Raw genomic sequence first — 27101 nt, 5'->3', positions numbered from 1 at the left:
ACCCGGGATTATGATTCTAAATCCCCTGTCTGTCCTCACCTGCGGGAGCCCCCTTCATCATACCCACAACATGCGGCCCTGCTCTGCCAGGGTGGGGAAGGGCACGGGTGGCAGCTGTCTGTCCCTGCCCACTGGTCTTGTGAGGTGAGTGTGGAGAGAAGCCCCAGGATTGGGCCTGTGCATGTGCCAGCAGAAGCCAGCACCGTGGCTTTTAATAAAACATAACGAAGCGTGGGCTCATAAAGAATTTCATCTAATTCCAAGCTCCCAGGAGGGCTGGGCCGACCAGTTGGGCTGACATAAGAGAAAGGCTTATGGGGGTGTCCTGAGCTGGCCGATGTGGGGTGGGCACAGATCAGGGCTCAGCCCCCAACCTCTTGTCCTGGGTCTAGTGGGCTCTCAGAGATCCCCCCTTCCAGCTTGGAAAGGAGCTTTTTGTCCCAGAAACCAGACTTGTCCCAGATATCAATCCTTTCTGCTGGGGACCTGGGACAAATCACTGGCCTCTCTGGGCCTCAGTTTCCCCACATGCCGAGTGAAAGGAAGGTTGATTCTGAACAGAAACTCTCCAGAACCTCTCCCAGCACTAATTCACTGCCAATCCATTCATTTCCAAATTCCTTCCCTGGCTGTAGGACCAAACATTCAAAGTCAAGTTTAAGAAGCTCGACCTATAAAACAGGCAATGCAGAGCTCTGGGCTTAATTTGGGGATGAGAATCCCCTCAACCATCACCTTGACCCACATTCTGGCCTTTCAAAGGGGGTACTTCCATGGGAAACTGGGGTTCCCAGGAATGTAGTTTGAACACCAGACTTCCACTAACTCCTACAGAAGTCCTCCTGTCACCCCAGGGTCCACTCCTGCCTTGGGACCTCCGGGGGCCTCTGAGGTGTGCCTTCTTGGCACTGCCACACCTGGCCTGGCTCTCCCCACCCAGCATCATGGCAGTCAGTGATTAGGCCTCAGCGCCTGCACATGGCCTGGCATGTGGAAGATGGTCTGTAAACAAGGCTGTGCCCTGAGCCCTCACAGTTGCCCTTTGCTTCTTCCTTACCAGGTCTATTCCTCCTCATTGTAGCTGTCACTGGCACCATGTGCCATCTATTCACCAGCACCCTGCCTTGTCATACTCCCTGGAAGGTAAGTTCCAGAAGGGCAGGACTCTGTCATTGTCTGTGTTTACTCATCACTGTATCTCCAGGGTCTACCCCATCATCTAGAACATAGTAAGTGTCTGATTTGCTGGAGCGAGGGAGGGAGGGAGGGAGGGAGGGACGGACGGACAGATGGACGGACGGACGGATGGATGGATGGACGGATGGATGGATGGATGGATGATGGGAAGATGCTGGATGGGTGGATGGATGGACAGATGGTCAAAGGAAAAAGGAAGGAATTCTGCCTCTTTCCCTGAATAGGTGTAGCTCTGTCAGGCCTAATGGGCTCATCTGGAGTTCAAGAGTCTTAGGCATCAATGTCCAAGGAGGTTCTAAGCTTCTAGAGGTCAACTGTATCCATCCTACAGGCTCCACAGCATCCACATGGGCTTTTATTAGTTCCATAAACACTCACTGACACCTGCTTTGTGCCAGGACCTGCGTCAGGTGCAGGAGGCACGGATGCTGGGAACATTTGTCAGTGCACAAATGATATTTGTGGAATAAGTAAATGAAGTCATGTCTAAGGTGAGACCCAAATGATGAATGAGAGTTAGTATAAAAAAGAAAAGAAGTAGGTTCAAACAGAGGGAACGGCAGGTGCAAAGGCCCTGGAGCAGTTTGGGAGTTTCACAGTGCCAAGGTCCCATGTGGCAGGAGAATGGGGTTTTATATCCAGCTGCATGTCTCCCCCCGTGGGTCCCCTGAGGAACCTTCTATCCTCCTCTTCCTTGAACACAGTGACCAATAGGTTCCCTCTGAGGTGATGCTTTCTAGGGGAGGAGAGGGGAGAGAGGCCAGCTGCAGACCCTCCCATCACCATGGACACATCTCTGTGGTCACCTCCACGCCCACTGGTCCCCACACTCATCTGCTCAGACCCACACACTGCACTAAATATAATCATCACATATGCCTCTTCTGTCTCCTTTCCGAGGGAAATAAAACTGTTTAAGTAAAGCCCTTTAAAATTTAAAGAGCTGGGTTGCATGCTCTCTGCGGGAAGCTTTTAGCAGCATGCTAGAAAGAAATAATAATAATGGGGCCAGAGAGAGCAGAGTAGAGTAGAGCTGCCACCCAGTGCCTTCTGCCAAGGCAGGGTGGAGCCAGGTCTGCTTCCTCAGTGCAGCCCGGGGGCCAGTTTGGGCTGCTGCCAGAGCCCCTAAACTCCTAAAAGCCACACAGGATCAGGATGGCAAATCTGGGGTACCCCAGAATCACAAGAGGAGAGGCTGGGAGGGATCTCTGGTGGAGGGCATGGAAAGCAGTTAAAATGGGAGGCATCCAGGACTGACCACTTGGCTTGGGCACTTATTAGCTGGGCAACCCTGAGCAAGTAGCTTCCCTTCTCTGTGCCTCAGAGAAGGCACAGAAAAGGCACTGGGGGATACTAGTGCACAGCTTCCGGGAGCTGTGAAGATGGTGTGATGAGTAGTCAATGCTTACAGGACCTTACCCCAGAGCCTGTGCACAGCAAATGTTTACTAGACGTCTGCTATTGTCACCACTTGGCAACTGAGGTCCAGGGCCCCAGAGAGAAGAGGGCCTGGGCCTGGTCATACACCTCTTTTGCCTTCAAGTCTAGGAGTCTTTGCCTGGATCGCACAGCTTAGAGAGGGGCAGTTTTGCAGCAAGATGGCCGCTGGGTCACCTGAACCCACCCCCTCATTAAATGCACTGAGGTTCAGGGGCAGGGGGAGTGAGTCCAGCAACAAGTGCATGGAGGACCTGAGGTCCACGCCTGGAGCAGATAACTCTGAGGCTGGTGCCTTCCCAGACCAGGCTTCCCTGTTGCTCACAGGATGATAGGCACAGGGGCGTTATTTTACAAATGCTCCCATGTTTGAGTATGTGTTAAGAAAAAAATATATACTTAGTAGCATAACTTTGCACAAAACAAATTTAAAAAGAGTGAACCCATTGAAATTTGAGTTTAAGAACATTAAGTCATAAATAATAGCACGTGGTCGTGTCTGCAGGGTGCCCAGTCTCTGCCCAGGGAGTGCTGATACTCCCACCACCCAGGGACATGAGCCAAAAGCCTGGGTCCCTTAGCACCCCACTGGAGGGGGCACCCCACAGCCAGCCTATAGGACACGGCCCCCTATACACCTGGACAATGAATTCTCATCAAAGTGGATTGGCACAGCCAGGTGGATGGAAAGGTTGCTGGACAAGGGAGTGTCGCCTCAGTCCACCTTGGAACTAGAGCCAATGGGACTAGTGCTGGAGTTTTTCCTAAGGAATATCTGTCCCCAGGAGGCCACCGGTCACCCCCCACCCAAGGTCACATCACCCCTGAGCCAGAAGGCAGAGCCGAGGCTGACCAGCACCGGGCAGGGCAAAGGGCAAGGCTGCTGGGGGGTAGCGCTGTGGACAGATGGCCCGTTGGCAAGGGGCAGGGGCACTGTCTTGCCCAGAGCACTTTAGAGAATAAGCAGGGGGAGAAATTGCCGCTGGTATTTGTCACAGCAATTTCAGCGCGGCACCAAATGTGTAAGCGTCTCGTGAATTTCAACTGACAAAATTAGTCCTCATCAAAGTCAATTTGAACAGTCAAGGTAGGTGGAAAAAAAGGGCTTGACAAAGGGAAATAGAGGGGCAGGAGGAAAGTCACGTCGGCCAACAGGGAAGCTGGGAGCCAAGGGGATCTCTGGGGGAAGTTCATTATGGCCCCTGAGAAATCGTTGTGTCCCCTGAGAAGCCAGCTACTCCCCACGGAGAAGGTCCCGCTGAGTGCGGCACTGCCAGCTTTCAGGTGAGCCAGAAAGATGTGGTTCACCTCCTGGCGTTCCGCCTTGGCCCCCACCAGCAAGGGTGGAGGCAGCTGAGGCTGGGGAGCACCCGCCTCTCCAGTGGGGAGGAGCGTGGTTGTCCCTTTATGGTAGATGGGGACCAGGTGGCACATGGCGAGAGCCAGGGGACACGTGGGAACGAAGACGACCTAAATGAATCTAAGGAGAAAGAACCTCTCCGTGGGAAATAGGGTGGAAAATAGACCAAGGAATGAGGACTCGGCATGCCCCGGGGTGAAGTAATCAATCAGTGAGACAGACCCGGAACAGGGAGGTGTGGGACATGGAAGGATCTAGAGTAGGAAGAGGCACCGCACAGGTCAAAGGCAGCAGCAGAGAATGATTCCTCTCTGCAAATTGCAATGTTCTCAAAGTTATCTGTCCCTTCGAATGCCTGGACCCCTGAAAAGCCAGCTCTCTCTCCCCACGGCCCCACAAGCACAGGCTACTGTTTGGCTCAGGAAAATCTAGCATCCAGCGAGAGACTGAGACCAGGGCGGGCACTGTCTCACTGCTGTGACCATTAACATGGACGGGACCGGTCGTTATTATGATCGTGGCCATCACCGTGACTCTGCTGGCTGCATAGCAAGATGCCCATTTCACAGGTGGGGAAACTGAGGCTTAGCAGGATTGTGCTGGGTCTCTGTGGTTTGCTCCCAGTTCACCCTCTTCCCTACCCCGCCCATCCTGTGCCTGGGAGGCTGACCGCAATGGGCTTCGGAGTGTATTTGGTCAAAGGGCAGCACCAGCAAGAGACTCAAAGGCAGGGGGCGGGTGAAGCTGTTCCCTCCAGCTCCCTGTCGGGTCCCCAGGAGTTAGCCACGACACTGTCAGGCAGCCGCTCCACACACTCTCTTTGCAGTCTAAGGTGATCACGGGGCTGCACTGTCCCCCGCTGCCTCCCCTAAAGCTGTGCAAACAGTCCCTTCAATCAGCCCCCAGGGACCTCAGTCCCCATGCCGAGGTGTTTCTGGCTGGGACCTGACCGATAAGGAAGGTAGAAACTGTCCCAACATCACAGTTTCCTAAGACTCAGCCCCTGCTCTGCCAGCACCCGCAGCCAGGGCGGCGCCTCTGAGCCAGGGGGGCTCCCCAGCCAGGGTTACTCCAGTGCAGTCACACCCGACACCCGCACAGATTGGCCACATCCGCGTGCCACCTGCTCCACCATGTACTTAACATTTTCCTTTAACTCGACTCGTTTTTTTCCTTAAATAAAGTCATTTAAAAAAAAGAGAGAGAATTTAAATCACCGCCCCAAATGGCAAACCAGTCTCACTTGCCTTAAACAGAGGGTGACTGAAAAAGAATTACAATGAAAACAAAGCACTGTTATTAAAAGTCTTGCTCCTTGGGCTCCCCAAAGGCTTGTTGTCCCAGACCTACATTGTTGTTGGAAGCAGATTAGCGAATGATGAAGACACGAGAGGCCTGATATCATCAGCCTGAGGTTTTCTCCTTAGCACATCGAGAAGGACAGGACGGGAGAGGAACCAGGAAGGACCCTCCCCCCTGAACCTCTTTGTTATTTACTGCAGGGGCTGGCCCCACCTATAGAGAACTTGCCAGGGAAATGTTGCCCCCGAGCATCTCTATTCTGTAGAACTTTCTGGAATGACAACACATCTACCTCTGTGTCATTCCATATAGTAGCCACTGGCCATGAGTGTTGAGCACAGGTGACATGACTGGTATGACTGACGAGCTGAATTTTGCTGAATTCAATTAAATAAATACTTGGTTGAGTTTTCCCTGACTCATCAGTCACCATGCAGGGCCCTGTCTAGAGCAGAGCCCCAGACTGTAAGCCCTAAGGGGTGAGAAATGGCCTGTTCACTCTGTTCTAGATTTTTGGAGCTCAGCACAGTAGCTGACCCCTGAAAATATACATTGTCCCAATGCACAAATGAATGAGTGAATGAACTATACTGTTTCCTGCAACAAGAAATGGCTCCCTCTGTGATTCACACTGTCCTGGAAACCATCAGCTCCTCCTGTAGGTAACCAGTGCCCCCCCACTGCTGTCTTGCTTGCCTTTCTTCCCCCACCAGGGTCCCCAGTCAGGCAATAAGCTTCAGGAACCGCCTTCGGAAGCCTCCTCCCTCCAAGCCCAGCTCCTTCCTTGCCCAAGGGAACAAAGAGGCCTTTGTCATATGGTTGCCTTTGCTGCCCCCAATTCACCGCCCCTCCCACACCCTGTCCCTGCCTGTGACATTAGGGGCGCAGTGGCAATTAGCAACTTATCACCTGCCTCTGCAAACCAGTCACCTGGCCTTGGGTTATCATGTGGCCTGAATACCCACTGGACAGAGACCTGCACACCGGGCAGTGAACACCAGCTCTGGAAGCTGATGGCACCGTCCTCTGGCTGCCGGCCTCTGTCTTCAGCCAGTCTGTGCCTCTGTGTCCCCCCGGGCTGCCCCTCCTCCAGCCCAGGGTGATGCCAGGGCAGCCCATGATGGACGCCTTCCTTTGGGGCAGTGGTAGGGAGTGGGAGGAAGAGATGGTGCTGGGGAGATAATGGAGGCGCCAACGATGGGTGACAAAGCACCCCGGCCAGAGGAGACCCGAGAGCCTCTGCAGAAGAGAAACAAAAGGGCAGAGGGAACGGCTTGGCAGAGGAACAAAACAGCCCAGTGGCTCAGCTGCTTCTCGCCCTGGCGACTCCCAAGCTGTTCCCGTGATTTATGAGGTTGGGGGTTCACTGCCCACTGGAGTGTGGCCAAGGTCCCAGACAGGTCTGGGGGATTCTGGTGTGCCCCCATGCAAGGATCCCAGGGCGGTGGGGCTGCCTGACGGAGCCCCGACATGGATCCCGGGATGTAGAGGGGGAAACCTGTCCCCCATTAATGCATAGTGGTGTACCCCAAGGAAACTCATTCCTCTTTCTGGCTTGAGTTTCCTCAGCTGTCAAAGGTGGGAGAGGGTGGCATGACTCAGTGCTCGACTCTGACGCCCTGCAATTCCGGGCCTGGGAGCGTGTTCAGTGACCCACGTGGGTACCCACAATATACCCCCTTCTCCTGAGCCCTACTTCCCCTCAAACTTGGGGGTGATTCACCACCAAGTAGGGAGTCAAACACGATTACAACAGCAGCAGCCACATTTCACCTACCTACTGCGCTGCACGCGCCTGTGCAAGGGTCCCTGGCCTGCGGGCCGCCATGCCCCCCACACATTCAACTGGGGAAGGCGAGGTCCAAAGCAACAGCCAGGTTGCCTGACTTTACAGCCTGGACAAGTGGTGGAAGTGAGATCTGACTCTGGGTAGCAGCCCAGAGCCCAGGTCCCCTGGGAATCCAGAAGCTGCTCCCCAGGAAGGCCCCATCCCCCCTTCACTCTTGGTTCAGGCCCAAGACACACGCTCTGCTGGAGCAGACCCACTTGGCCCGTGCCATCTTGGCAGGACCTGGGCAGGAGGCAGGTTTTCCCTCCTTGCCAGGTCGGGAGGCTCTGGGAGAGGTGGGCAGTGTCCAAATGATGGCGTTTCTTCCTTGAGGCCGCTGTCTCTCAGGGCACCCCAGAGCAATCGTTTATAACTCAATGGAGGTTCCAAAGACTTTCCAGCTTCAGGAGGGCCAGAAAAGCCAAATTAATCTTCCTGGAGCACTGCTCTGGGAATGTCACTCCTCTCTCTTCAACTGCTCCCCGCGGCCCCTGGGCGCAAATCCAGGCCCCTTGTTCTGACTCGCAGGCCCCCGCCAACTCCTCCAACCTCATTCCCAACTTCTGCACAAGCACCTTATGCTCAAGCATGGTCAGCTGCATCACTGCCTCCCAACCTAATTCTTCCTCTGGGCCTTTGCATGTGCTGTCCGGCCTGCCCGGGGCCCGCTCCTTCCCTGTCAGTCTCCCTGGGCTGCTCCCATTAAGACCCCAAGGATGCATTCATTCTTGGTACCCCGGGGCTGACCATTTCGTATACCCGATCAGCTCCTCTTCTCCAGTGAGAAGTGCTGTGTGCAGCTTCTGGCCACAGGAGGCTGAGGGAGGACTCCCCAGTGCGGAGCAAGGCTGGGGCAAGCTGCTCAATGACTGGGCATGACTGGACCCCTGGACTTGGCTCCAAGGTTAGTCTCCAGGGAAGGGAGAAATAAGGATGAGCCCAGTGGGTCTTAGAGAGAGCCTGGGGCCCGTTGGCCATAGGGGTGTGGGGGTAGGGACTAGGAGAAATGGAGGGGTGAGGACTGTGGACCTATTACATGCCTGGGCGTCCATGCGTCATCGCGTTAATCCTCACAACATCCTCCCTTTCCAAAAGATGAAGAAACCATGACTCAGAAAGGCAGTGACTGGCCCACGTACATGCGGCTAGAAAGCAGTTGTGGTGGGATTTGAACCCAGTTCAGACAGAACCAAAGCTCATGACCATCGGGTGGCTGCTCCGCAGGGACAGTGACTGGGGAAGGGTCGGCAGCCGTGGTTGTGGAGTTTGCTGACTGCCATGGTGTCAACAGTCCCACTGTGGGCAATTTCTAGCTACCAACAGGATAAACTCAGAGTCGGGGGAGAGATGTACAAATCAATGCCTGCCCTCCCCAGCCGCAGGACTGTATGCAAATCACACAACCTCTCAGGACCACACTCCTCATCTGCAAAACGGGGAGAATATCATGTCCCATATGGGGGCTTCTGGGAGGACTTCTTACGGCATCATGTGTGAATGGGGCCAGCACAGCACTCAGCACATAGTAGGTGCTCGGGGAATGTTCTCTTCTCCCGCCTCCCTCCACCCTCCTCGCTCCCTCTTCCTCTCCCTTCCCTCTTTCTTCTTCAATGCCCCCCACCCATCCCCAATCAAGGCCCCCTACCCAGAACCCAGAGGGAACAGGAGGCTCTTTGGTCTTCCCTCCACCTTCTACTGTTGGCTCATCCCCCAGATGCCAGCTCTGATGCCAGTGTGAGTGATGGGGGCAGAGCTGGACAATGGACACATTCTCCATCAGAAAGGACGTCCAGAGGTGCCTGAGCAGGGCCAGGGAACAGCGTTCAGCCCAGGTTCAGCATCTGGACTGAACGTCACACTCGAGGGAGACACCATTCATGAACTCAACACACATGTCTCACAGACCTGCTCGGAGCCAGGGCAGGGTGCAGGGGGTCTCTTAGCAAGAGAGATCAACCCGCAACCATTGCTAGCCCCCGAGGGTCTTAGGGTCTCAGGGTACACCTGAGTCAGCGGGGTGGGAGGAGCTGTGCAGGGAGGGATGCGGGGGAGCAGAGACTTGGAGGGAGCTTTGCTGGGAGCAGCGGCTGTGCAAGCTGAGGGCACATGTGCGCTCTCTGAGCCAAGAAAAGGCGGAAGTAGGGGAGGAGGCAGAGGAGGTGAAGCTGAGGCCAGAAAGCACGCTGAGCAGCCCTGGCTGTGGGGCCAGGGGAGACACGGGTGGGCCGTCCCCTCCCAGCTGCGTGACCTTGGGCACAGGAGCACCTCCCCCATGTAGCACCACCTGCGCCGGAGTGGAAGATGGAGGAGGTCGCACGGGGCTGCAACAGCAGGAGCTCCCACGCATGCTTTTTGGTCAAAGTTGACTGGTCTGGAGCTTATAGGGAGCTCGCCTGTCTCACTCCAGCACCCCAAGGCGGCATGAAGCTGGGTAGCGGGGAGAGGCGGGGAGGGACAGAAGGCTGGGATTGCGGCCTCCAAATCCAGGTCCCCACCCAGCTCCTTCTACATCGTCTCATCTCCTCCGGCCTCACTTTTCCTGGTCTGGCCAATGGGCCTAAGGGTAGCTGCACAGTCTGCTGTTAATGTGAGGAAGCGTCCTGTCAGCTCTCAAGTGCTGCCAGCAGCGGGGAGTCAGAGTCCCCAGCACGTGGCTGAGTGGAGAGTCTTCAGAGAGAGAATGGAAGGAGTTCCAGGAGCAGAATTCTGCTAACGGGAAGTTCACCCATGCATCTGGCCAACAGTCCTCACGCCCAAAGCTTTTTCACACACTTCTCTACAGAAAGTCTTCCACACCAGGCACACATGCTGAAGACCAGCGGTTTATGCAGCAAGCACCCAAAGTTTCCTGAACACCCACCATGTATTTTCTGGGGATGATTCAAGAGTGGGCAGAACCAGACTGGTCCCCTGCCTTCTGGGAGCTTCCAGTCTACCTGGGGTGGTGGGGGGGGTGGAGTTCACAGTGACACTAGCCCCATCCCTGTGCTCAGTGGTGGGGGGAGAGGACAGGCAATCTTCCGGCCTCCAGGGAAAGTCAGGGTGCAGGTGGGACTTGGCGGAGGGTGGATTCATCTCCTCAGTCAGAGGGCCGTGAACCATCCTCCAGGTCCAGGTGGTACCAAGACTGGCTGCTCTTCTGACTCACCATCATGATACCTTCTGCCTGAGGGGAGATATCAGGTGGGGTCCTTTCCTTGTGCACAGCAGAAATCGACTCTGGACAGCTCAAGTCAAAAAAAGTAACTGGTGGGACACTGGGGCAGTTCGTGGGACGTGAGGACAGTCCCAGGTGCAGGCAGGAGCCAGCTGCTCCAGCTGCAGTGGGTGACACCAACAGAGCCCCAGGGACTGAGCTTTGCATGTGAGGATTCCACCCATCTTGTCAGCACCCCAGGAGGTCGGTCCCACCCTTATTAGCCTCTGGAAACCAGCAAAGTACATTTTCTTGGGGGCCTCCCTCGGCAAAGAGGCTCCAGTGGTTCCCAGTCTTCCCCTGGACCTTGCTTCCAATTTGGGTTCCAGGGAGAGTGGGCTGGCCGGCCCCTCCAGGGGGCCTCTTACCTACTTATACCTTCTACCAAGACAGCAAGCAATTGGGGGGCTTGCAGATTTGCCCAAAGCAAATCTGGAGTGTTGCCAGCCCTTCCAAACCTGGCTGGTGGACAAGCCAAAGACCAGATGCCTTTTGCGGGGGGAGTGGGAGGAGAGGACCAAATCTGAGTCTCGGCAAAACCGCTTCCCGGCCTGTCTTGGGCTCCCTCGAGCTGCCACTCTCCAGCTCCACACTCACATTTATTACCCCCACCCATGGGCTCCCGGCTGGAAGTCTTGGCGAACATGGAGTCCTCTCCATGAGAGGACTGAGAGACAGAGACTCAGGACCCCAGCCCCCTGGGGCCTTCCCAGGAACTTCATCCTGAAGACAGAGACCCCTCAGAAAGCCAGGTCACGTGTCTCCCTAGCACTGACATTTGTCGTTCAAAATGGAAGGCCCTGCATCCTCTCACAAATGGTAGAGGCGGCTGTATCTCCCTTCCCGTGATGAAAAATAAATAGTTTCTCCTCTTCTCAGGGAGAAGCAGTGTGTCTGGATTGCTTCAGACCTGGGCTTGCAACTCCCAGTTCTTCCGCTTAAAAAACCCCCTGAGCCTCATTTATTATTTAAGTAAGGAAAGGGAAAGAAAAAGAAAAAAGAGAAAGAAGAAAGAAGGAAGATCCTGGGCCTCCCTTCCTCACTAGCAAGATGCAACTAACGACACAGATTCATCGACTGCTGAGAGCAGCTAACGGAGAGAGAGGATCTCAGGTGCCAGGTAAGTGGCAGCGATCAGCAATCCTGCTCCTTGCTGCGTCCGCAACCAGGCTCTGGGGAGACAGCATCGAGTTGAGCTGATCCGATCCTACCACACATGCACCTGCCTCCAGCCCTGGGCTCACGTGGGTTCCCCTTCCTGGCACATTTCCCTCCGCAGCACCTGGCTTATTAATGACCTCCTTTTTCTTCAAGGTCTAGCTCAAGTTCACCCTCATATCCCAAGTAATCACTCTTCCCCCAAGAACTTCCTGCAAGGGACATCAATCTGCGTGGTGTCTAGCAGGTATCAACAGGTTTCCACCTGCGCTGTCTTTCGTCTTTTCAGGAACATGCCCGATCTTACCCCACTGGGGTGAGGATCTCAGCCTTAGGGTTTTCTCTTTTCAGATGAGCCCTGCCCACAACTGACACCCAATCATTTTCTTGATGACGACGAGGGCTTGCAGGGACACCCCTTCCCCATCGGTGCAGATGAACACACTGGATAATTCTATCTGAAGGAGGCTTTGGGAAGTCACCAGATCTCCAGTGGGAGTGGAATACACTGCAGTCCACGGGGCTGGAGCTGAGGAATGACTAGTGGCCATTCTCACCCAGGCAGCAGAGCAGAGAGGAAGATCGGGCAGTCTTGTGTCTGGATCTCTGCTTGCCACTTGCCGACTGGGTGGCCTGGGTCACTTAACCTCTCTGAGCCTGTTTCTTCAACTGCAAAATGGAGTCATTTTACCTGTCAAGGTGGTTGTAAGGATGCAATGGAACAAGAACAATAAAACACAGGACACAATGCCTGGCACGCAAGGAACACTCATTGAGGGTTGGAGACCCAGCTCCTTTCTCCAAGTGAAGAATCAATTTTGCACTAAACTGTAAACACCATACAGGCCTCGGCATTCAGCCTTGCATCTGGCACAAATGTGGTAAGTATGTACTGGGTGCATGAATAAACGGGTTTCAAGTGGCCTGCATGAAGCAGGAATGGGCGGGGTGGGGGGTGGTAAGCCAGGCTGCTGGTCGCCCAGACTAGACACCTCCATACGTCCCAGGGAACCCAGTTAGACTAACCAGCCCCCTCTTTGTTCTACTCTTTGTTCAGCTTCTCCTTTGAAGTCATAGACTGCTATATCCAGAAACGCCAGCAAGTCACTGAAACTCCACCACCAGCTTCCGCCACCAGCCCTGCCCCCCAACTGCAGCAAGGTCCAAGCAGGTGTGCCACTGAAGTTCTGAAGAGTTGGGCCAACCTAAGGCCTCCCGGGGACCAGCCCCACCCCTGCCCACATCCCCTGCAGTCCCAGAGGAAACACTGGAAGGACAGAGGCTTCTGAGCTAGATCAGGTGGGAGCTGGAGGGCGCAGGCACTTGTGTGATTAACAAATCTTAACACTCTGTGCCTCACTTTACTCCTCTGTGAAAGAGGCGAACAAACCCATCTGTCAGCACGCACGAGGGCAGAAACGGCTGGCATCCTGGCTGACACACAGCAAATGATCCATATATGGCGGCTATGGGAAAAAACAACCCACCCCCTATGACATGGAGAAAGGAGCAATCTCAGATGAGTAGGGCAAAGGCGATCGCAGATGATTAGAGAGACTGGTGTGGAAAGACATCTGATGCCTGGTTCCCCGAGCTCCTTTTGTGCCTGTCCTCTTGTCCAGGGCATTAGGGCTTTAGGGGAGTGATAACGAGCTTCTCCTCTACAAGGGTCTCCTTGTAAACTAAGTTTCAGAACCACTGAAGTAAGCCATCGCGAGGTCCCTTCTGGCTCTAACATTTTTGCACTTAAAAAACAAACTATTTCTTTAACCTCTAGGGAAAATCTTCAGTTTGCATCTGGAATGAGAAAGGGGGTGGTGCTTATCCCTGGGGACTAGGCTGCAGGGGAGCAGGGGCCAATCAGCGCCCTTTAGGCAGGGCCCTGAACTCCCAGCCTGGAGCTGGAGGACTCCCTGGGCGCCGGCCCAGAGACTGCGCCCTGCGCCCCAGGCCCCAGACCCAGGGGACGAGTGGGGAGGGAGAACAAATATATAAAAGTCGTCACACCAGCCCCCACAGTCTCCGCGCTGCAGCTGCTGTGCCCGGCAGAGCCAGCCCCTCTCCTCGCCCCCCGCCCCCACCTCCTGACAGGCGGCAGCGGGGAAGAGCTGGCAGGGCGGCTGCTGGGCCTTGGCTGCCCCAGCTGGGCCTGCTCACCCCACTACTCTTCACTGAGAAGTCCCCTGAGCCCAGGGAGGTGGCACCCCCGCCCCCCATTCCAGGTGTCCCTTCTCTCCAGGCCACTACGAAGGCACAAATGCAAGACTTTTTTCCCCCCCGAAATTCCCAGAAGGGGCCAGAGGAGTTGGAAACCTCTCCAGGGCGCTCCTGGGAGAGCAGAGCCAAGTGGGGTTGCTTCTCTGAAGAGTCAGGGGAGCGCAGCCCCAGGGAGGAGCTCCTGGCCCGTCAGGCTGTGTGCAGCGGCTGCCTTCCCCTCCCGGAGCAGACAGACCCACCTCTCCCCAGCTGGGTCCCTTTGCTCTGCGACCCAAAGGGGCTGAACAGGCCAGGGCGCACGGAGCAGGCCCCGCCCCTCGGCAGCGCCCCCACCACCCCCACCCGGCAGGCTCATTCCTGACCCCGGCCCTGGATGTTGCCCCCCATCCTGAGAGACAGCCCCGGCAGGTGGGCCTGCAGAGCCGCCCAGGTGCGCAGCGCCCGGGCACTCCCAGGAAGGGCGCCCTCCTCGGGCAAGACGGCCTCGCGCATCTGGCACGGACCCCGCTCGCACCCCTGCCTCCCCGGCTGCAGGGATCTGGAAGGGGGAAGGGGCGGGGGACCCCACCCTCTTGGGCTAGTGGCGCCCCTGCAGAGAAGAAAGGACTCCCCACGGCCCAGGACCCCGGCGCCCCAGGCTCGTAAAGTTTCGCTGCTGTGCTGGTGGAGCAGCGGAGCTCAGGCCACGCCGGCTCCCCGGCCTAGAAGCTCTCGCTGCCTGCGCGAGCGCCCCCCACCCGCTCCCCGCGGGCTGCAGAGGCGAGGGAAGGGAGCCGGGGCGCCAGGACGCCGGGGCAGCTCCCTGCAGCCAGGCGGCCTGAAGATCGCTGCTCGAGGCTCCGGGGAAAGCTCGCAGGGTGGGGTCCCGAAGAGCAGCTTCCCACCAGAGCCTCGCCCACCAGCCGCCACCCCCATCGGTCTCTGCTCTGCGCATTCCACGGGAAAGGGTTGCTCCCCTCCTACCCCCAACCCCGTTCCCTGCAATGTCCAGGTGAGGGCCCCAGTGCTTTTCGGCAAAGCCGGGTGCTCCTCCCTAGGACCTGCTCCCCACTCCCCACATAACCTTTCCCTCTGGAGACAGCCAAGGGAGGGAGCCCTCACCTCAAAGTTGGGGGAGAATTTGAGCCACTTTGGAAAGTCTCTTCAGAGGCAGGGGAGGAAATCCTTCTGGACTACCCAGCCTCTCCCCGCTCTGTCAGCAGGACCACTGGGCTCAAATGCTGCAGCTTCTTTCACCCCAGACCCAGCACCCTCCAAGGACCTCTGGGGGGAGGTCATTCAGGGGCACCCCTTCCTGGCAGTCACTCTTAGAATCTAGAGGTTCTGCAGGCAGAGCAAGGCAGAGGGCAGAGGACAGAGTCAACCCCACCACCACCTCCGTCACTCAGCTGGGCTAGCGGCTGGGACCCCACCGGTCGCAAGGGCTTCGTAGCACCCCGAACCCCATGACTCCACTTGGACAGTTCTGGGTTCTGTGCATCTAGGTTTGGCTCTAGGCTTAGGGGGCATCAAGAACCCTGATCCTCCAGTCTCCATGCCCACTGGCTGTATGCTGGTCCTGCCGGCTCGTAGTCTAAGCCTCCGCTCACTCTTAAAAGGTGCCAGGCACCCAGGGGAGCAGCCAGGTTCTACTGTGGCACCATTTAAGACCTACCAGGCAGCGGCGCCCAGCGGGAGGTACCCAAGCTGCAGAGAGGCAAACCCCAGACCCTGGAGCTGCGGAGCCACCGATCACTCCCTCTGGGGACCCTGCTCAGCTTCAGCCTCCTTCCAGCTGGTCCAGCCTAGCCCGGAACCAACCAAACCCAAGCAGAACACACACACACATTCACACGCACACGCACACACACACACACACCCTGCTGCTCACACCTCTTCAGCCCCCATATGCCTCCAACAAGCCTCCCTCCATGCTGGGCCCACCGGCTCCACGGCAGGCAAACACGCTGACGGCCCACCAAGTAACCCCCCAGCGCCTGCACCACCTCGAATCCCAGACACGCATACTCCTGCCAAGTGTTACATTCTCTCTCCGTGCACACACCAGCCTTCCCCAGAAACACAGCCATTAGCCGTCACACACCCCGAAAGAGCCCGGAACACTCGGGACACACGTGAAATGCCACGCCTCACATTCACCCACCCCTCAGCACACACAATGACAAGCTTACACACTTCACACACGCTCACACACCTCTCTGAAGAGCTGGCACAGGCTCACACCCCAAACACTCCAGCTCACTTTCACTCTCTCGCGCACACACACACCTTCTCTGTGAAACTGACAGAGACACTCAAACACCCCTCCCGCGAGCGGCTCAGCGCACACCATGACACACACTCACACCTCCAGACACCCTCACTCCCTCACCCTGTCCACGCACAGCTCCTTCCCGGACACCCTCACACCGATGCAACAAAGACACACAGACACACGCGCGCACACAGAGGCACAGACCCGCGAACACTCCCGCAGGCTCACGCGCCCTGGCGAAGCCCAAGGGCTGCGCAGACCCCGCGCCAGGACCCCGCTCGGACCCGGGGCTGCTCCGGGGCTACCGGGCCCTGCACCGACCGCGCAGCCCGCCCCTGCGCGTCCCCAGCCGGGGCTCCCGCCGGCCGCACTCACCGAGCGCCAGGTCCAGGAGCGCGGCGAGCAGCAGGCAGGCGCGGCCGCGGAGGCGCGGGGCGGCTCGCATGGTGCCCGGGAGCTGGCGGCGGTGGCAGGGCGGAGGCGGCGGGTCCCCTCGCCATGGGCTCAGGCGCGCTCCTGCCTCCGGCCGCCGGCCGAGACGGCGGCGGGCAGCGCGGGGCGCCGCGGGGGCGCCCCCATGCTGCCGCGGCCGGACCGCCGGGGCGCCGGGCTGGACGAGGCTCCGGCTCTGCGGGGCGCCGCGACCCTCGCGCCCCGGGCGTGCTCCCCGCGCGGCGCCGCCGGGCCCGGAGCAGGAGGCGCAGGGTCGGCTGCAGCGCGGAGTTTGGAGCCGAACCGCGCTCCCTCTGCCTGGCGCTCGCCCCTCTCTCCCGCGCGCGCGCGCCCCTCCCCGCAGCCTCGCGGCCCTCCCCCTGCCGGCCCCCGCCCTCCGCCCTCCCGCCCGCGCCGCTGTATTATACAGACTTTTCTTTAATCCTTTCTGGGCTGTTCGGTCTCGTCGGCTAAGCCGATTTATTGCAGGAGAAGGAGCGCGCGCCCCTGCGCCCCGACTCCCACCCCCTGGATCCCACCAGGCGCCCCCTCGCTCAGGGCGCCGGTGCGGCCCTCAGCTTCCCAACCCCCCTCCAGCCAACGGAGCACCCCTGTCCTCAAAAGGCCAAGCTCCATCTGCTCTCCCTCCCTCTGTCCAACCCAGTTCTGGGGATCACCGTGCCCCCCGCCCCCCCTGGTCCCCCAGCTGATGGAGGGGGAGGCTTTGGGGAGAGCATTGCCCGCTTTGGAGCTAAGCCAGCGGGGTGTGGCCCCCGGCTCTGGCCTTGCCCCTATTAATACCTTGTATTGACAATCGGTGTCTGAAACTTCCTGAAGGATGGCTGCCCCCGGCCCCGGGAGCCCGCAAAAAGGGGACAGGCTTTGTCCTGTCTTCCAAGAACAGCCACATTCCTGGATGCAGCCAGGAGTGGGTGACGAACTGACCGTTTTCTCCTGGCGGAGACCACATTTTCACCTTTTTGGCAGACCTGACACCTCTTCTCCCAGGGCTGAGGGGTGGAGGTTTAGGACTTGTCTCATGCACACGCAGACACGCTCACACACACTCATGCCACTGAGCCCCAGCCCTGACTGTGGGCCTGGAGGCCTCCCAGGAGGGGAGACTTGTCCTCTAGTCCATGGAGAGGACTAGGGGTGAAGTCAGCTGGGGGAGTGTTGAACGTGGAATTGCAACCCCCGGTAGGGGTCCAGGAGATGGGCAGCTGAGGCCCAGAAAGGCCAGCCCGGCCAGGGGCCAAACTGGGCTCAGAACCCAGGTCTCTGGATCCATTGCTCTTCCTGTAACATTTTATGAAGAACGCCCAGATTCTCTACTTCTGTGGGGCTGCGGAGGCTGCTGTTCTGTTCACCTAGACAGACAATGGGTACATGGCCAGCCCCATCCCCAGCGGGCCGTCCAGGGGGCATAGGAAGCGGGGTGGGTGGTGAGAGGTTATATAGGTTCTCTCTTGGAGAGCCTGCGCAGAGATGCCCGTGGCAGGGCACTGCCCCCCTCCTTCTGCCCTCTCAGAGCCTCACCCGAGCTGCAAGGTGGTCCCGCAGCAGCTCTGGCTGCCCTCCCTGGGAAGGAGTGATTTGCATTTATGAAGATCTGAAAGCATACATTCACCTGACAGGCTTTAGAATGATCCTCTCAGTAAAATAATAATAATGATCGTAATAAACCCTTATAAATAGGTGTTTGATTACAGTTTGTCCCTACGTGGGTATTTTTTTTTTTTTTTTTGAATCAGACTAATTGGCTGCCAGGCTGATTGGGGCTGGATATGGCTTAAACACCAGAGTCTTGGGCCCGTTCTTCTCCCCTTAGCTGGTAGTTGTTTGCTCCCTCTCACCCCCTTTCCAGATCTTCCCTACTCCAAGCTGAGAGTCAGCTTGAGGTCATGTCTTCCCCACACTGGCTTTTTGGGCTGACCCAGACATATCATGTAGAATAGTACCTGCCTGCCTTTGCTCTGCCCCTCCCCCTCCTCACCTCTGGCTCAGGATAAAGCTAACAAAACCTGAATCCAGGTGCTAAAGCCCTCTGGAAGGGCATTCCTGGCTGGGGAGCAGCCTCCAGCTGGAATAGCCCTGGCCCTGAGTTCCACAGGTGAATGCCAGGCATCTCTGAGAGCCTGGCAGGTGGACAGGCACAACGGTTTGCCAGGTGAAACCCTCAATAGGTGAGGCTCCTTGCCTGCACTCCCCCCAGTTTAGTTGCTAGTAAGGAGATCCAGGGATCAGGTGGCATTCCAGGGTCCCCTTGGTAATGCTTTCTCCTAACCCTGGTCCCTATCAGCTGGGAAGGAAACCTCCAGGGAACACCAGGAAGGGGCTAGAAATCTGCCTTCATTATGCCAGCTGTGACTGGCATCTAGTGAGAGACTAGTGTGGAGGAAGAAGGCCCGATAACCAAGGAAGTGTTGCTCTCTAGGGTCAAGGATTGAGTCAAGGGGGGTTGGATACCTCAATTCACCTTCCTTCGGCTCCAGGGCTTCCAAACATTGCCCTGTATTATAATTACATGGTCTTCCTAGTCAGTGCCTAGCACATAGTAGGCCCTTAATAAATATTTGCTGGATAGATGGATGCATGAGGGCAGGGTGCTTTCCCTGATCCACTCCATTCCTCAGCTTCTAGGCCACGGCAGCACTTGGCAGGTGCTGGCAGGCATCCTGTGGCAGTAAACCTTTGCAGAGAACCAACAGCCCCCTGCATCGTGTGTTCACAGCGAGGACATCCTGCCCAGGTGCACAGTTGGTTTTCCCCAAAGGGGCTTGACTGCAACTTGCCTGTTTATTACCATATGGTAATTATTCATAGTAATACTGCCACCTCCGCAACCCTCTCCTGGGGGAGCCCACTCCTTCAGCTCCTGTTTCACAAAACACAGCTCGAGAGGTTTCTTTTTGCCCCAGTGAAAGGACTATCTGAAGCACCAAGAGGCACAGTTAGAGGGCACAGGGTCACTTAGCCAAAGGAAAAGTCACCCAAGGCAGTCACAGGCCTTTAATTTACTTAACATCTCTCAGCTCTTGCCTCCTAATGGATAAGCTGCCAGTGGCAGGGCCTCGCTTTGCAGTCCTGGCACTCAGACCCATGAGTCACGGCGGGACATGCCTCCTCCAGGGGCATCAACTGGGCAGGAGCCCTAGACCTGGGGTAGCAGGACGTGGGGCTGTCTGCCCCCACCTCTCTCTGTCCACGGTGCTGAGCCAGGCTCTCCCAACAGAGGGCACTACAAGACAAAGCAAATTCCTGTTCTTCTGACCCTAGGGAACACCCTCAGAGGTCAAAGGGATCCTCTGTGACCTCTGGTTTGTTCATTTCCAGGAGAAGGGAGGGGTATGGCATATTATTACCTTCTCCCATCTGGCGTCAAGCGGAAGGGCTCTGCAGTTCTGGGGAAAGACTCCCTGCGGAGTTGGGTAATACTAAGAGTAAATGCCTATGTTTCTCCTCTGCCAGGCATTGGTGAAGTGCTCAATATGTAGAAAGTCATCAAGTCTTCTCAACAACATATGAGGTAGGTACTCTCTCTTTTACAGATGAGAAAACTGAGGCACAGACAGGCTAAGTGTCTTGCCCAGTAAATCACAGAAATAAAGTCAGACTTGAACACAGGCAGAATCCAGAACCAAAGCTCTTAATGCCCATCTGGGCCAAGATACACATATGCACACATGGTAAGTGCATGCAAAGACACAGACACAAACACACATACAGATGTACACATAGCCACACACATCCTAAAGCCAATATGTGGATGGCAAATGGGACCATACAAATAAAGCTTTCATAAGCCCTGTGCATTCTTCCTCTCTCATCATTTCAGCCCCATCAGAGCCCTCTGTGGCAGCTTTATTTACGCCCAACTTACAGATAGAGTCTCCAAGAAATGAATCGAAAGAATTGTTTAAAGTGGCCAAGGGGGGCCTCCCTGGTGGCAAAAGGGGTTAAGATGAAGCACTTTGAAGCTATCCACAGCCACTGTAGCACGAGTTCGATCCCCAGCTAGAGCAACCCACATGGCGCAGCAGACCTCTCCTGTCTTGCCCGCTGCTCCCCTCAGCAGTGTATTTCAGTCAATCTGCCTGCTCTGCGCCCCACTCTGTCTCTGCTGAATCCTCTCACTCCCCCGCATCTCTGGCCTGCACCCAGCTCTTGTATGCATGAATAAATCAATGTTAAAAAAAAAGTGGCCAAAGTAGAGAGATGCGGGATTCTGGGACTAGGGATATAATGTAAGCCTCTGTGCCCCCCGCCCCATCTGTCTCTGTCTCTGTCTCTGTCTCTGTCTCTGTCTCTCTCTCTCTCTCTCTCTCTCTCTCTCTCACACACACACACACACACACACACACACACACACACACACACACACACAGACTCTCACAGACCTTCATTCGCGCAGTCCTCTGGCTCCCTCCTACCTTGCCCTCTGCCTCTCCGTGCTGGGAATTTAACACCCACCAGGCTGCATCCCAGACAGGACCGAGTTTTTATTGTTTGCTTAAATTAAATGCAACTGAAAGTGACGCCTTAACACCAGTGACCCAAATCGATATGGAGTCGGCTGTCTGGAATTAAGTGCAATGCTGCGTCCTTAATGGACCTCTTCCCCACCTGGACTCTGCAGCTCCAGCATATTTTTTCTGCAGGAGGACCCCAGAGGGCTTCCCCAGAGGACCCTGAGGGGGTGGATTGCTGAATGGAGCTCAGCACTAGAGGCACAAAGAAAGGAGCTAGGCCAAGGGGATGAGTCGATGCCAGGTGAACCCTGGGGACCAGCCAGGGCAGAGAAAAGAAGATGGCAGTGGAGAACAACACCCCCAAATTGAGCCCCACCAACCATTTGTTTTGTCATTTGCAATAAACATTCCTTGCAAGAGGGTACTACAGTTAAATACGTTTGAGAAATACTGCATATTAGGCCAATCCCCACTTCTTAGAGATTTACAATTCACATGAGCATATTAAAGACTGAGAAAGTCTGCCGAGTTTTTCAGTTTTATTTACTTGAAATCCAAACTTGTTTGGCCTCAGAACCCTCTTTTCACATAAATACCTAATAATGTCTCATGAGTAAGAGTTCTGTAAATCACAGAATGGGAGATGCTGCTTTAGCCCTGGACAAGTTTCCAGATCTCTCCCTGGACCACAGCAGTAACAATAACTACAACAGTCACTGCCAGCTGGTGATATTCACTGAGAGCTTACTTTGTGTCAGAAGCTGCTCTAAGTGCTTTGCTTATAATCATTCACTGAATTCTCTGCACAACCCTATAAATAAGGTTCTATTTTTACCCCCCACAATAGACAAGGAAACTGAGGCACAGGGAGGTGAAGGCCCTTGCCTTTTATGTATCTCTGAAGTTGCCAGTAACATGAAGATAAGAGCCACAGCTGGTTTATCTCTGGATGACTTGTGCCTGGCAGGTATTCAAGGAAGTGCTGGCTGACGGGTGGGTGGGTGGCTGGTGGTGGGTTGATGAGTAGACAGATGGATTGGAGAAAGGGATTAATGGGTGCATGAGCACATGGATGAGGAGTAAATAGATGAATCAAGATAGAAAGCATTAGCAAGATCTGTACTTTTGTCTGATATCACTGCACTTGCTAAGTCGAAGAGATCTGGGCTAACAGGTGTTAGTCATAGTCAAATGTACAAACAGATGGAGTCAAACACAGAGCTGAAAGTGTGGCCTCTAGAATTGCCTTGCCGAGACCTAAATCCCAGCTTCGATACTTGAGAAAATGACTCCTGGATGGATGGAAAGAAAGATGGAAAGCAGAGGGAAGGAAGGAAGGACTTTCTGGGATAACTCGAGCTAACGATTCAGCTTCCCTGTGCTTTGATTTCCGCACGCGTGATGGGCGCGGTGTAAGAGTACCCGCTTAGTGAGTGCCATGCAGATTTAAATAAGACAATACTTCCAATGACATAAGCACTCAATAACTCAATAATGATGAGCTATAACAATTATAACCCATAACTGAGACGGCCATATAGTGCTATAATTACACAACCCTTCTTTTCACCCTCAGCTTCTTGCACACAGCAGAGACGAGTGGCTGGAAACTCCAGTATCTCAAGGGACTCAGCAGATGGCAGGTGCCACCACGAACCAAAGAAGGTCAATGATAACAGGATCTGAAGTTCATGTCTGGTCTATGGAATTTTGCAGCAAGAATCAGTCTATTCCTGACTTTGGACTCTTGTGTCTGCCATTGTCAAGTAGGCCCTGGACTCCGCGGCGGTCCCTCTTGGGGCAGGCCCTCTGCCTTTCCTTGCCACGTTGCAATCCCATCCACTGACAACAGGTGGCGCCATCTAATATGTGATGTGTTCTTTTTTTGCAACCTTGCAAGTTTGAGGGCCTATATTTGTAAAACCAATCAGCTTCGATCTCATGACTTCATAAAGGTTTAGTGTGTACGCAATGAAGCATACTGTCACAAACATGTATACCTAAGCTCCCTAGTTAGTCACCATTGTGTGATGGGTCCATAGTACTATAGATGAGGAAACTGTGGCCCAAAGCAAGATTGTCAAGGACCCGCATTCTCGCTATTAGAGGTACATACTGTCCGCATGACACAAAAAGGAAACAGGCTCTTTCAGTCGATTTGCCTGTGTGTCTTATCTCCCCAAGTCATGGCATCAGGTCTGTAAGGTCTTGATTGTTTCACTTGCTCCCTGGCACCTCCAGTGCCACCTTGCTCAGGTCTGGGCCACATGGCTCAAGGGGCCAGGAAGCAAAGAAGGAAATGACTCAGCCAGAAGCGCAAAGGTCTTTGTAAGGAAAGTGCTCTGGTTAGGACAAAGGCCATGCAGTGGACCTGGTCACTTCCTCCTGTCCCCATCAACCTGCGTTCTGCCTCACACTTCCAGGTCCTGAAACATTTGGGGCGGTCCCAATTCAATATATAGTTCAGCTGACTTCATTTCTCTGGTCTTCAAAGTTCCCATCTGAAAGAGCACAAGGCTGGACCAGCTCCCTGAGGTCCCTAATAGTCTTACCTGGTCCGGAACCCACTTCCACCTCCCTCTCTTCACCTCCTCCTTCCTATGCCACTAACGAAGCAGACACTCTGTAGCTCACACTCAGCTAGGACCGGGGAGACTGGCTTTCTGAAGGAGGTGAAGCTGCAGATATAAGAATGCCCAAGATTAGAGAAACGCTTATATGGCAGAGCCACGGGTACCAGATCTTGTAAACAGGACACAGAGATCCCTATCGGGAAGCCACAGGTGGTCAGGGAAGGCAGGGACCAGGGGGTATGTGTGGAGGAGACGCTGTGAGGGTCTTTGTAGACCACAGAGAGCAAGAAATGGTGAAGGACAATGAAAACTGCTCTAAAAACCCACATTGACCAAGATGACCTGGACATGTCTCTTCACCTTGTGACTGTGAGTATGTCAGATCCTCCACACCAGCCGGCCCTCCCAGCCCCCAAAGGGAAACCTGTCATCTCGAGAGCCCCAACACCTATGTAGAGGGCTCTGCTGCCAACCCTTCCCTTCTCAGCTGTTGGTCAACAGCAGCAACCACGCTACACCCCTAGTCCCTAGCCAGTTGTCAGACCCCCCATCATCCTATGTGGCCCTCTTCTACTCACACACCCAGCTTCCATTTCTCCCAACAAGAGGGTGACTCTGCTAAGCAGCAGCTGCTGAATCAGGCTGCAATATTCCCTAGAACTGAAGGCTATTGGGAGGCATAAAGGGGATTCCTTCAACTCTCAAGCTTATTTACCCCTTTAAAAGGACCAATAAGGGGTGTTCAAGCTTCTTATGGTTGCAAAGGAAGGCACCCAGCCATCGGGGGGTATGATAGTCCAAAGCAGCACAAATCCATGCCCCCAAACCTTCATGTACTCCCTAAATAAATGGTTCTAATAGGGCTTTGCCCCCCACTGAGGACAGTAAGGCCACCCATATGCACTGGCCTTCTCTGTACCAGGGGCTGAGCTGGGTACCAGGGGTACAGAAGCCAAAGGAAGCAGGTGTGCCCTTGGGGAGCTCGCCATCAGCAGGGTTGGGCCCACTGACACCCTGAGGATGGCCTCAGGGCTGCCCAGCCTGCATCTGCGCACCAAGCCTCTTGGCCCCCAGAGTCCCACCTCCACCTGCTTGGTCCTTTGCTCCTCCTTCCCAGATGCCTCTTGGCCCCTGGCTGCTGCTGTGCCCCCAGGCCTCCCCCCACAAGGGCCTCTATTCAAAGGGATGGTTGAGTTTCCTCAGAACTGACCCCAATACAATGCTTGCACCTTATCCTGTGCATAAACACCCAGGTCTCCAGTCCACACGGACATGCCAAGGACTACAAGCCGATAGGGACTGCACTTTAGTACCCCCACAGGCCCAGCAAAGCCCACAGACCACAGCCAACACCCCTGGGACGGCATATAGGGCTCTCCATCTGCACACTGGACCCACCTCCCTGGTTCTTAGGGCTCATGCAACATTCTCTGATTCGAGACCTTTATACATGCTGTTCCCTCTGCCTGAAGACGCTTTCTCTTCCAGCTCCCATCCTCACCACTCCCGCCCCCCTCACCCTGGCCCCACCTGTACCCATGCCTACTCCAAAGGCTGCCAGGTCCCTCTAACATGTGCCCCGGGTCCAGTGCAAGGGAGAGGGTCTCAGGACATGCCCCAGGGATGAGGGCGAAGCACGGGGGCAGGAAGGACGAGATGGGGGACAGGAGGGGTCACAGCCTAAATCTAGAGCCAGGCTCGGCATCAGGTCAGCAATCAGCAAAGTCAAGCTACCGTGGGTCCAAAAAGATTTCCAGCTTCTTCTCCAGCATGACCCCCTTCCCAAGGAGGGCGGCCTGAGTGCATCACCGCGCTGCTGCTGGTCCCTGCTCCAGAGGGCACAGAGCCAAAGGCTGGAACCCATGATCCCCGCAGGCAGTTCTTGGGGTTGGTGGGTTCGGGGTGGGTGGGAAGGGGTGGCTGCTGAGAGGCCCACCCTCCCCTTAGCGCCGCCCCTGCTCTGGCAGGACCAGCTCCATCCAGGGAGGCCTGCAGGCAGCCCCCGTCTGGGGACCAGCTGTCTTCCTGGCTCCTGCTTCCAGGTTCTACACTTACTTATCAAGATAATTAAATTCCAGCTCCTTCCAGCTGCCCCCTTGCAATGTCAGGAGGGACAGGAGCCTCTCCCCAAGAGCCGTTTCTTGCGGCTGTTCGATAAGCCCCGTATTTCACACCCCGAGTGGCTGCATTTCAGCGGTGGGAGAAGTGGTTTTATTTTTATCGTGCACACAGGCATATAAATATGTACGAGGATCTCGGAAACACTTTAGGGTCTCTCTGCAAGGAGGCTTGGTGTGAGTGTGCGGGAGCATGGCAATTAGTTCGACCAGGGCACAGGCCCTGCTGGGTACAGAGGGCCCACGCCCGCCGGCAGCCCTGGCCCCGTTCTCCCTGCACGATCTGCTGTCTTAGGCTCTGAGGCCGGGGACTGCACTGGCCAACTTTCCAGAAGAGATAAAAAAAAAAAAACTGGGACAGATCTGGGTTCCCTCCTTAATGCTGCCACTTGGCAATGGTGTGACCTTGGAGCAGCCGCTCTCCTCTCGGGGCTCAGCACCTATAAAATGGGGTTAATCACGCCTTCCCTGCCAGCCTCCCCGATTTTTTGTAAAGAACAAATATGATGAGGAATTTAAAATGGGCCTTCAGAGCTGTAATATCCAAGTGTAAGAGGCTTATTATTATTCCTCCCCAGCCACTCAGCTGGAGCAGGTTCGTGCACGCACCAGGCAGTGTCAGGAGCGCCAGCGACGCCGCGCGGGCCGGTTCCGGCTACTCCGCCCGGGAGAAGAGGAGGGAAGCAGCCTTTATTGACCTCCTGCTCCAGGGCTGGGTGCTTGATAGATGGGATCGGGTTTGAGCAGGACAGTGTGGCGCGGGGAAGTCACTCCTGCCCGTTGATGCAGAGACTGAAGTTCAGAGGGTTAAGGGATGGGTACCAGGTAGGTAATGAACTGGGGGCCCAGCGTAGGGCAGGGGCAAGTTTCCTCCATGAGGATGCCTGCTCCCACGAGGGGTGGCCTGGGCACTCGGGCCGAGGGTTGTGCTGTACTGTGGTGTGGTCCCCAAAGCAGCCCTGGCATGATGCCAGCCGAAGGGGCAGCGTGTGATCCTGGGGATGCCCCTGAAGCTGCCACCGCCTCTAAAACCGGGGTTCAGCTTTCATCCCGTGCAGGCCAGAGCAGAGAGGATGGCTTTCATCAGCCAGGCCCGCAGAGCCAGGGAGAAAACAGAGGCTTTGGTGGGATGCACCCAGGTGGACCATGGGTTTGAGAGCAATCACAGCAATCACAGCCAAGGTCAGGGTCAAAGGATGCTGCGCTCTGGTCTCTCATCTCTTGAAATCACATCCCGGCATGTGGAAGATCAGGGAGTGACATGGTGGCGGCTCTCCCCTCCGGGGAGTCATCCCTGGGGCCACATGAGCTGCTGGTCTGGGGTCTCCGCCCCAGGTCCCTGGAGAGGGAGGCTCAGCAGTGGAGGAGGAAAGGCCCCTGTTTTGGGAAGGCCTGGAGGGTAGAGGTGCAACTCACAAGGGCAAACACCAAGCGTCAGGGCCCAGATGCCAGGCTGGACCGGACAAGGGAATGCCCAGACGTCAGTGCGCCGGGAGGGAGCCCCGACCAACCCGAGCAGACAGAGATGGGCTGCGGAGCAGGGGAGCCCGAGTGCAGA

At 55.8% G+C, this 27101-nt stretch overlaps 1 protein-coding gene across 1 annotated transcript in view; it reads right to left on the bottom strand.

Moving 5' to 3' along the window:
- IGSF21 (immunoglobin superfamily member 21) overlaps nucleotides 1–16733 on the bottom strand; it is a 223711-nt gene extending 206978 nt beyond the window's left edge. The window contains exon 1 of the mRNA XM_037499607.1: nucleotides 16325–16733. Coding sequence (XP_037355504.1) covers nucleotides 16325–16394 — 70 coding nt within the window. The 5' untranslated portion in view covers nucleotides 16395–16733. The remainder of the gene's footprint in view (nucleotides 1–16324) is intronic.
- Nucleotides 16734–27101: the final 10368 nt, after the last annotated feature.

The sequence above is a fragment of the Talpa occidentalis genome, unplaced genomic scaffold (assembly GCF_014898055.3).
Source record: "Talpa occidentalis isolate TD23 unplaced genomic scaffold, MPIMG_talOcc4v2.1 talOcc4.9, whole genome shotgun sequence".
Taxonomy (NCBI): Eukaryota; Metazoa; Chordata; class Mammalia; order Eulipotyphla; family Talpidae; genus Talpa; species Talpa occidentalis.
This window is presented reverse-complemented; position numbering and strand designations above follow the sequence as displayed.